The sequence below is a fragment of the Haliotis rufescens genome, unplaced genomic scaffold (genome assembly GCF_023055435.1).
Source record: "Haliotis rufescens isolate VD_foot unplaced genomic scaffold, xgHalRufe1.0.p SCAF_40, whole genome shotgun sequence".
NCBI classification, from domain to species: Eukaryota; Metazoa; Mollusca; class Gastropoda; order Lepetellida; family Haliotidae; genus Haliotis; species Haliotis rufescens.
The window spans coordinates 3,484,020-3,495,054 of NW_025964113.1; the positions used below are offsets into that span (position 1 = coordinate 3,484,020).

General features: G+C 39.3%; 1 protein-coding gene across 1 annotated transcript; it reads left to right on the forward strand.

The window, feature by feature from the left end:
- The first annotated feature begins 30 nt into the window (after nucleotides 1-30).
- Nucleotides 31-11,008, forward strand: LOC124138884 (N6-adenosine-methyltransferase non-catalytic subunit-like). Its single transcript, XM_046505775.2, has 10 exons — nucleotides 31-379; nucleotides 3,828-3,904; nucleotides 4,570-4,669; nucleotides 5,445-5,510; nucleotides 7,202-7,289; nucleotides 8,110-8,200; nucleotides 8,331-8,469; nucleotides 8,771-8,863; nucleotides 9,721-9,837; nucleotides 10,243-11,008. Exons 1-10 carry the CDS (start codon nucleotides 314-316, stop codon nucleotides 10,771-10,773), a joined length of 1,368 nt encoding a protein of 455 aa, XP_046361731.1. The 5' UTR covers nucleotides 31-313; the 3' UTR covers nucleotides 10,774-11,008.
- Nucleotides 11,009-11,035: the final 27 nt, after the last annotated feature.

Consider the following 11,035-nt stretch of genomic DNA (forward strand, 5'->3'; position numbering starts at 1 on the left):
GTCGTAAACTAAGAAACACCACAAATGTATAAACGTAACAACACAGTTTTCGTCCATGGTTGTTTTTGAAACATTTGATCATTATTAAACCTTGACTTACATCAGCATAACAGATCAGTAAATCTTTTGTAGTTCTAAACGCGTAACTGGTGTTTTGGTTAGGCAGTAAAGCGGTACGTTGTAATCAGGAGACAGAAGCTCAGTCCACGAGAGTCGCAAATTGGCTCTATTTCCGTTGGAGGGAAAAGCGGAATACAGTTCGAGAAGACGGGTGACAAATTTTACTTTGTGTCATCATTATTTGGTTTCCCAAATGGGTGATCGTTTAAAAGAATTACGTGAGAAGTCACTGAAGCGAAAGCAACTTCTTGCACAAGCCGTAAGCATGAGTTTTTCAATTTGTTATGGTTGGAGTATTGGACCCGGGTACTTGGCCTTGATCATGTTGATGCGAGGCCTCCTTAGTGTTTTTGGGTATATGCTTTCAGGATTACAAGAGTGTAAGACTAGATGTCTAGCAGCGACAGAATGGGGCTACTTTTAGCAAATAAACTATTGCAGACTAACATTTTTCCTCACCTCTAAACCACAGGAACTCGATGATAGCGTGTATTCCGAATGTGACTGGCCAAGAATGATTCCTGTGTTGCTGTAAATAACGGCTGACATTTCCAAGAAGATAGTCTTTATGTGGAACACACACACACACACTACCTAGCTGCAGCCCTCTGTGCAAATACATTTTCTTTGGTAACAAGTTAGCATGTTGGTTAGTAGGCATTAACCAGGTCATCAATGCTGTAATTTGATCTATAATGACCACGAACGGTAGTACTGGTCTGCAAGAACATAAAGAAATATCTTAGAACCATTGGAACAAACAGTAAAAATGTATATTAAGAGATGTCCCAAAAATGTTTCCATATTACTTTTAAATAGTTATGATTGGTATTAAGTTTCTAGAGTATATTTCAACAAGGTTTTTGTAACTATAGTAAAAGTACCTTCCTGATTTCCATATGGAGCCGATTTTTGTCAGAGAGGGTCGAAGTGACCTTTATCACTGACGATTCAACCCAGTGGGATTATACAGAGGGATACAGCTTTTTGGAACTCATTGAGAAGTTATATCATCTTATGCCTGTACTCCATCCTCCAGTGACAGAAAATTTCACCACCTAAGACAGCTGTAAGATGCCGGAATACGGAGGATGTCATGCTCCGACATCATCTCAACATATCCACCAGATATTGCCATGGATGCCATGGCCGAGTTATGCAGGCAAGGTGGTACATCAGGTTCCTGAAAGTTTACTCAAGCTCAGACATGATGACCAGCTACCCTTACATCCATTGTATCAGTGACGTTTTGCTGAGGTGCCGTTTTCGCTATAACCCCAGAAGCAGAAGTTGTATCAGACCCATGATTCTCCACCTCCAGACCATCAAGTGTTGGACGAGGACTTTATGAAGCGAGTACTAGTACGCACCCCAAATACTAAAGTCACGTTACCTGCTTCCCGGATTTAAGACCTGTCTATGGAGTCCAGACATTCAATGGACATTGGCGCATATATTAACTGGTTTGGTTTGTTGCCGGAACCATGTCATAGACTAGATCAGACCAGACACAACTGAAAGAATCCAGGTATTGACTATCAACCTAGCTGTCAAGGCACATTGATCTTCCTATCCCCCAAACCTTTTTCTGGGGGATCAGAAAGACTCGTCATATAAACAACCACTTAAGAAGAAGTTTGTCCCCTCCAGGAAGGATTCGTTCTGACCAAGTCTGGGGTACGACAAACATCAGTCTTCTCAGGATTCGTTTTGTCAGCCCGACTACAAGAAACGAGGATCCTATTGCAGGGGCAGAGGTGAACAGAGATTCTGACTTCCTTGCCACCTATTCCGTTGTTATAGACCCTTTTGACCTGGTTATGTCTATGGACTGTGATTTACGCCTACTCTCTTTCAACATAATGCCGACTCTGAGGACAGTCTTCTGTCATACGCCGAAAATTGGAAGCAGAATAGACGTCGTGGCTCATGGATACCAACTGCATTTTAAGAGGCATCCCATCCTAGCATCTCAGGCCGTCGGCCGCATATTTTGTCTAGTCGGGACCAAGCCAGCGGCAGCAGATCTGGATGTCAAGAAGCGAGCCATTCAGAAACTATCGGAGATCTACAAGACCAAAGGTTTTTACTCTCCGGTATTCTTAGTTCCGAAGAAGAATTCGCCCAACATGAGGATGAAAATAGAATTAAAGATCCTCAACAAATCATTCCTGGTACCTCCTCCAAAGTTCCAGATGGAATACGTACGGAAGTTGCGGTCAACTTTGAGGACAGGAGATTGGCTCATCAGCCTAGACCTACAAGATGCTTATCTTCATGTCCTGATACACCCATCGTCACTGAAGTACCTGTGCAAGAGAAATTTCAGAGGAAATTATCTCAGGTCTGGATTAGAATAAGTGATTTATGGTTTCCAGAAGAGGATTACTGTCAGTTACACAGTGAGTTACTAGAGGCAGATCCTGCCGGGTCCCTCTGGTATATTCTGGCAAAGATGTAAAAGAGGTAGAAGATTCGCAAGAATTATCGAACAACAGTTATTGTTAATAATTCTAAGAATATTACAGCAGAAACACTCCCACCCACCTCCCCAATTTATCTACCTCTAGTGGTTAGTTGTTGGAAAGAAGTGAGATTTCCCACCATTACGCACGTCATAGCTTGGGTTGCTATAGTGCTATTGGGGAACAACTAATTGTGTGTAATTGACTTTGAAGAGGACGTCTGAAAATCTAAAAATTTAGTTAGTGTGACTGAAGCCAAAATACAGGATTTATGGCAAAGATGTAATAGAGGTAGTATTCTTAAAATTAATAACAATTATAACTAGCAGATAGCAGATTTAAAATGCTGGTATTTCCTGGTTGGCTATAAATATCATAACATTCACAGTGCCCTCTATCCCATACGTTTCTGCCCTACAATATCCCATTTTCAATATCTGAAATGTAAAAACAAATTTTTCAGGGTTGTGATTCACCTGTAAAAGGAAAGAATATTGACTGAGGAAATAAACATACTGTATAGCCTGAAGTTTCAAATGTTAAATTTATAGCGATTTAATCTACAGGTAACCTAGCTCTACATTGAAAACACAGTATGTTTATCTCCATTCTACCATGACTATTCACAACACAAACTGTTTGGTATTTGCAAATATAATTAGTGAAGAGGTATTGGTTGAGTCCAGTGTTTTGAGTGGGTTATCCATCTGAATTACGGAATCACTGACAACAGCCTGTAAACATAATATGGCGCTCAAGCAGTTTGTTTACATCATAATACGTAACTCGAACATATGACGGGCATTGCAAGCATATAAGCACGGCAACTTGGTAAGCCAACATGAGGTGGGCACCACTAAAGAAAACTAAGGAGGCTTTGCAAAGCTTTTATTCTACCGCACATCACCATTATGACGGCATAGTGCTCATTCTATGTGTGTTTTCTGCACAAAATGTATTGCCACACATCCTTTGAACATTGTAGTAACCACAACTATGTATTCTGTAACTTGTAATTGTAGATATAGTTATTTAAATATGCCATTCCGACAATGACTGAAAATAGTACTATTCTATGAATATTTGCTTCCACAGTGATGCGGCCCGTCAAACCAGCTGTTTCAATCAGAGGGTGTTTATCGTGATTTAATAGCCCCTGATTGACCAATCAGAATCATGTAATTTCCAAATTCATGGTAGAATTCATGTTATATTTCCTTATATATGTTTGTTTTATTTCAGTTGGGTGTCAGTTCTCCTGATGGATTAAAAACAGTACTCAAGACAGGAGATGGCCAAGAAGAGAAAAAGCCATCAACGTATGTATTTTAATACACTGACAGTACTGCAGTCATATGCAATGGTGTTCAGCTTTTCAGTCTCTGACTTGGGCATCTAGTCAGCGTAGAGTAAAATCTGATTCATTCAAGTAACTTTTGCTCATGACCCCTGTAACATGACTAAGTATGGTGCAGTGTCTGAAATAACTGCCTACCCGCCTGCCGGCATCTGGTGACTTTTTCAATCGGGCTGCCCGACTGTCTGGCAAATAATTTTAAGGCTACCTACGTATTCAGTTATATCATAACTTCTTGTAGATTCTCAAATAATTGTTTGCATTTTTTCAACTGAATTGAGACACGTTTGTCTCTTTTTTTCCATGATTTTTCTTATACTGTTGTTGGCAAGCCATTAGGAAGTAACTACCATTTCATTGGTCAATCTAGTCTTAATTTTAGTGTATTGGGATTGATATTAAAATGTAATGCAAGGATACATTTAAGTTCAATATTGTCTGAATGTGGGAAGGTAACTTTGAAGATGGGCATGAAACATTTATTGGTCACCTACCCGACTGTCTTGTTAGGTTTAAAATTGTTTTGAACACTGGAATTATGGACAAAGGGAATGAATAAGAAGGGTCATAACTTTGTGTACTCTGCTGCCAATCGACTCTTCATGATTGAAGTTTGTGTTTTATCAGAAGCAGACAAGCTGACTCTCCAGTTGTGAAGAAAAGAACGGAGGAGCACCAGGCCGAGGAACCACATGTTAAGAGTGATTCAAACCCAAAATTGAAAGATGTCAGTACCACACTTACAGTCAATACGTCATATGTAAACAGTAGATTGATCTACTAAAGAAATACTGGAATGTCCATGATGACAAGCATGTCTTGATTGGACCCAGAACATAATCAAAGAATGTAGTGAACACAACAGATGTCACTCAGTGACTTCATTTGTTGAACAGAACAGTAAATAGTATTCTTCATTTTTGCTGTATACCTTTTGTTTTGTCCATTATATTTATCAAAGTATTTACGGTATCATAGTCACTGAATGATATTCCTATTTCCAGATGTGGCTTATATAATACATATTATCCACCCTTCCTATCTTTGTAACATGCTGTATAACAAATAAATTCAACAAGAACATAACAAGGATTCCTTGTCATAACCCTAAAAGTTCAAAGCCGCCCCCCCCCCCCCCCCCTCTCAATTTCGAGTTAAATTTGTTGTCAGTCGGTAGAGCTCAAAGTTAGTTCAAACGTTGAAGAAATTAAAGCGCTTATTTTTTTTTAAACTTACATAGCAATTATATGACCTACCCCTTCTACACTGCTGTATTTTCTGTAAACAATCTGTGATATACCCAAAAATGTCTGGGTTCAGTACAGGGCACTTATAACGATTACTTACAGATTGTTTGGAAATTTGTCAGGGGCGCTTATCAGATTGGGATACTGCATGGCTTATACAGAATTAATTTTTTTTCTGTGCTTACTGAGTAAAGATTATAATCCCCAAATAACAGTGAAAGATGAATTTAGGAATGTAACATCCTCTCATTTTAGAATGATGGAGAAAGAGATGACTTTGATACGGAAGAGATGTATAGAGACTCCAGCACCTTCCTGAAGGTAAGTCACCGTAAGGCAATACCAGCTAGTCATGTTTGCGGGGAAACGGGATATGAAGTTCAAGACAGTTCCAGTTGTAAGAGCTTGTCTATGCCAAAACATTTGGCAGAGGTAAAAACTGCAAAAATTAATGTTCATGATCGTACAAATAGCTTTCTTCTATGGCTTATGATTGTTTTTACATATTCTGGTAGAAAAGTAGGGGTCTGAAATATAACTGGTATCTTAGTATATTGCAATACGACAGTCAGCAATGCAAGTATCACATTACAACCCTTGCATACTGATATTTTCGAATACAGTCACAAAAGACTTAATATATAATTGTATAAATTATGTCTGCGATCTTGAGGCATTTGGATGGACTGGGTTCCTGTCTAAACCATGTAAACAGCACATGCTCCACACTGTTTACATTAACATTCCATATTGATGAAGTAATTGGTAGTTTCATTTATCCATACTCCCGATCTCGCAATCTGAAATTTGGATTATTGAATGAAGAAGTACCATTTGAACAGTACAAATATAACTAAATCACAATACAGCCCTCCTTATTGGGATATATTTAAATACAATGTATGTGCCAGTACACCAACCCTAAAGAGAAGTACCATGACGCAATGTTTCTGTTAGACATGAACACGTCCTCCTTTCATCAAACCTTTTAACCATTTGGGACAGGTTCTTTTTGTGATCATATCTGATGAATCAAGTCATATGTGCAGGATGTTATATGTCATATAATGGGATTATTTTCCTGTAATGTCCGGTATCAATCAATTGAAGTAAAAGTATGGAAATCTGAACTTTCACCTTTTGGTTTCACATCATATATGTCATCAGTATTCCAGCATCTTCCTGAGGCAAGGGAGTTAACTGACTGTAAAAGTCCAGTTTCCACCCTTGAAGGACTAGGCTGGAATTCTGGAGTTACATTTTGGCTGAGTTAACGAGTCACTGCATAGTCCAATCAAGATTGCTTAACAAAATAAACAACATGGATTCCAACAATGAACATGCATATTGCGATCGATTGCAGGATTTGCAAAGATATCTTCCTAATCTTTTCATGTTTTTAATCAAGGTGCTCAAATGATTTGATGCACTTCTTGAGATAGATTTTATTACAATATAGGTCTTGATTATTGATCAGATCATCTTGACTGGGCACAGTCCTTTTTGTTTGAAGCAAATGCAAGTGATATGACTGGTGGAATCTGATTAGTCAATAGGAGGGACATGGAAGGGACATAATTCATAATAGTGACTGGTGGCGCTATGATCGAAATTAACACCTTTGCCTTGGGAAGATAGTATTCCAGTTATGTCATAGCTGCCAGAAAATAATTACGACTGAACCAAGCAGACCAGTGACTGAAAGCATGAGCACCGATCCACACCATCAAGCACAGTGACACAGACTTAAACTAGTTGTACAGCCTGGACCCATGAGGATCCGGGTTAGAATAGGTTTTCAGCAACCCATGCTTGTCGCACGAGGCTCACAGGATTGGGTGGTCAGGCTCTCCGTCTTGGTTTGTGCATGTTATTGTATCCAAATTGCATAGGACTGCTGAGTTAGACATTAAGCCACAAAGAAAATCATGTAGGTAATTAATACATCTTCTTCTGAAAGTTGCAGTTATATTGTTGATAGTACTCTAATGATTGACATGTTCTGGTTTCAGGGGCTACAGAGCGCCAACCCTCACAATGACTACTGCCAAAACTTTGTAGACACCGGTGAAAGACCCCAGAACTTCATTCGTGATGTTGGTAAGGAACATCCCTGTAGAGTAGAAAAGACCCCAGGTTCTCCGTGCAACTGAATGGAGGTCGAGGTGGATACAATATATGTTGTGGATGATTGTGTGTCATTATTGTGTCAAGGGCACAGGTGGCCCTGTCATCGAAGGTGCAGAATATGCTGTGCAGAGTTGCATCCCTTGGGCATGCCACAAAACTATGATTTTGGGTTTGAATCCTGGTTTGCACCGATTATGTTTCCTGGTTTGTCAGCACCATGTCCGTGCTTGTGGGTTTCACCGAAGTTGTAAACGTCTGAGACTTGTATCACTTAGTCTTTTCGCCCCACATTAAGCTGACACACTGTTATATAACTGGAATACTGTTCAAAGCAACATTAAATCATAGCGCACTCTCTCATTGTTGTGGACTGCCTCCTTGGTCAAGTGGTAGAGCGTCCACCTGGAGAGTGGAAGGTCTGGGATTTGATCCCCGGCCGTGTCATACCAAAAGACTTCAAAAGGTGGTACTTGTTGTTACCCTGCCTGACGCTTGGCATAAAGTGGTTAAAACAAGGACTGGTCAGCTCGGAGTCAGTATACTGTGTCTGTTTGGGGTATTCATGTATTCAAATGAAAGTAGCGAAAACAAATGAATGCAAATTGAAAAGCTTATCTCTATAACAGAATTTTTGTTTCAAAAGATTTCATAATGATGATGGACCAAAATTAGCGGGTTCTGAATCAGTTCATTCAAGCACAAACTGTAAACAGACAAACTGACAACTGTACTTCCTCTTTAAGCATCATCAGCAGAGTTTAAGATTCTAATATTATTTGACTGTTTTCAGGTTTAGCCAACAGGTTTGAAGAGTACCCAAAACTGCGAGAACTCATCCGACTGAAGGACGAACTCATATCAAAGACCAGTTCTCCTCCCATGTAAGTCACAATACATGATCTTGTCACTGTGATCTGTGAAGATTCCTGGTTAGAATAGGTCTTATTAGCTACTAAGCTAGAAATTCTGGCAACAACTGAGGACCATATTAGCTTTCACTGATTTTCTCAGGTACTACAACTGTGACCTGGAGACATTTGACCTCCGAGAGCTTCAGTGCAAGTTTGATGTGATCTTGGTTGAGCCCCCTCTAGTGGAGTACCAGAGAACTAAAGGCGTTGTGTTTGATCGATACTGGAACTGGGACGAGGTATGTTTGGTTGAACAATCTTGAACAAGGATGTTACAACTGCCTTTGGTCTATGTGAGAAGAACATGTATGTCAACACAAGTATAGTTGTAAAAGTGGTTTGACTTTAAAAATTCCTTGATCAAATTATACCATTTATTCTATCAGACGAAAAATAGCAGAAATAAAACTAATAACTCATTTGTAAATATTAAACAGATTGGGTTAACTGAGGCAGAACATACTGACATACAATTTACAAATGATGTGTACACCTTTCAACAATGTGGAACCAGGTACATTAGATTTGCTGCTACTTCAGATTGAACGCTTAGATGTTCCTGCAATAGCAGCACAGAGGTCTTTCTTGTGGATCTGGTGTGGCAATGCGGAGGGTCTAGAGAGAGGCAGACAGGTGAGAATAGTTCTACACATTTGGCACAGTACAAGATATCGCTCTTACATACAGCAGTTATCATTTTGATGCATATAAGGCCTTTTCTTAAATCAGAGTTTACAATTTGTTTGTGATAATTCCTTGTTCTTCAAAACTATTTCTGAATGTGTGTGCAGTGTCTTCTAGTGGGTCATGCCGCCTAATGTTTGGTGTACATTGTGTTTTGTGTTCAACAGGCTTTGCATATGTCAGAAAGAAAATTAGTAAATATTTTTCAAAAGTATTTTTCAGGCTGTCAAATCCATGAACTAAATGAATAATGTTAAGTATCTCCTATTAAATCATTTAACCCGCAAAGATCCCTGTTAGAACTGGTTTTCCGCAACCCATGCATGTCCACCCCGTAAAGATCCGGCTTAGAATTGGTCTTCAGTAACCCATGCTTGTCGTAAGAGGCGACTAAAGGGATCAGGTGGTCAGGCTCGCTGACTTGGTTGATGTTACCGTATCCCAGTTGTGTGGATCAGTATTCATGATATCCATTACTGGATTGTCTGGTCCAGACTTGATTATTTACAGACCACCGTCATTGCTGAGTTCAGGGTTAAGCAACAAAAAACTAACTATTAAATCATTTACAACAATTGTCCTTGAAACCAGGAAACAAAAGTATTTCCATGTCAAGGTGTAAGGCATTGTTTGTTGCTTCAAACTATAGTATGCAGCTTCATTGGGCTAACTTAACCTTTCTTTTCTCTTAAGAATGGATAACGAAACTGACCTGTGCTAGTTTCTATATGTGCGTTTTACAATTTCAAGACTTGTTCAGACTAAGATAGTTTGATATTTACAATAGTGACTGTGCATTATTTCAGTGTTTGAAGAGATGGGGCTTCAGACGATGTGAAGATATTTGTTGGATCAAGACAAACATCAAGAATCCAGGCCACAACAAAAATCTGGAACCCAATGCCATCTTCCAAAGAACAAAGGTGAGACCTTTGCACAGGCATCATCTTGTTCTGTATAAGAGTATCATTTTCAAGTTAAATCACCACTTTTGTAATTCCCAACTTCAAGATGATTAGCATTTCATGAGTGAGTCAAAAACATTTACACCTGGACTGATTGGGCTCCAGTCATTTGAGCATGGCTCTTGTTTAAATTATGAACAGATTTTATCAAGAGAGTCCACCAAAAGCTTCCAGGATAATATCTATGTGCACATACAATTGTAGCCTGAGGGTAATTTTTTTAAACCCTTGTTTTGTTTAGTTGTAGATAATCTGTTTTAATATCAGTAAATCTAACTTTTGAGCCAAGCTTTCACAGCTGCAGTTAAAATAGGTATCTACCAAGCAGTCTTCACTGTATGCTTATCTGTATGTGACCTGCAGGAACACTGTCTGATGGGGATCAAGGGCACAGTTAAGAGAAGTACAGACGGAGACTTCATCCATGCCAATGTCGACATAGACCTCATCATAGAAGAGGAGCCTGCATATGGGTGTAAAGACAAGCCGGTGGAAATATTCCATATCATTGAACACTTCTGTCTTGGCAGGAGAAGAATCCATTTGTTTGCCAGAGACAGTACCATCAGACCAGGTTGGCTGTCTATTGGTTCTGAAGTCACAAGCAGTAACTTTGACCCAGAGGTTTATTCCAATTTGTTTCCTGACGAGTCTCATCATGTGACTGGATGTACGGAGGAGATCGAGAGACTGCGACCAAAGTCACCTCAGCCCAAAAATAAAAACAATAATTCAGATCGCGGAGGAAAGGGCCAAGGGAGAGGTTCAAACAACAGAGGTGGGCAGCAAAGGGGAGGTCACTCTAATCGCAACATGAGAGGAGGACATCCAGGCAGGGGCAACATGAGAAGGGGTATGGGACGAGGTGGGTTCAAACCCAGGAATGCACGATGATAGATCACCTTGAAGATGCATTATGTAAATACTGCCTTTTATCAAAAAAATAAAAATAACAGGATTTTAACAGATTCGTATTTAGGCAATCTTTTCTACCACTTTAAATTTTAAGTAACAGTAAGCATGTTGCCATGTCAAACTAAGCAATGAAAGATATAATGTGTACTGACCAAATGTCAATAAAATTGTAAATGCTGTCATGCCATAACATGTAAATAAATCATTGTCATCATCTGTGTTTGGACTTGTTTCAAATATA

Bases quoted from the DNA above. Each gene is read 5' to 3' on its own strand.
- LOC124138884 (XM_046505775.2), top strand. From the start codon at position 314: ATGGGTGATCGTTTAAAAGAATTACGTGAGAAGTCACTGAAGCGAAAG. The intron at 4,670-5,444 runs GTCAGTACCACA...CTCTCATTTTAG, and splicing joins CAAACCCAAAATTGAAAGAT to AATGATGGAGAAAGAGATGA. The intron at 8,864-9,720 runs GTGAGAATAGTT...GCATTATTTCAG, and splicing joins GTCTAGAGAGAGGCAGACAG to TGTTTGAAGAGATGGGGCTT.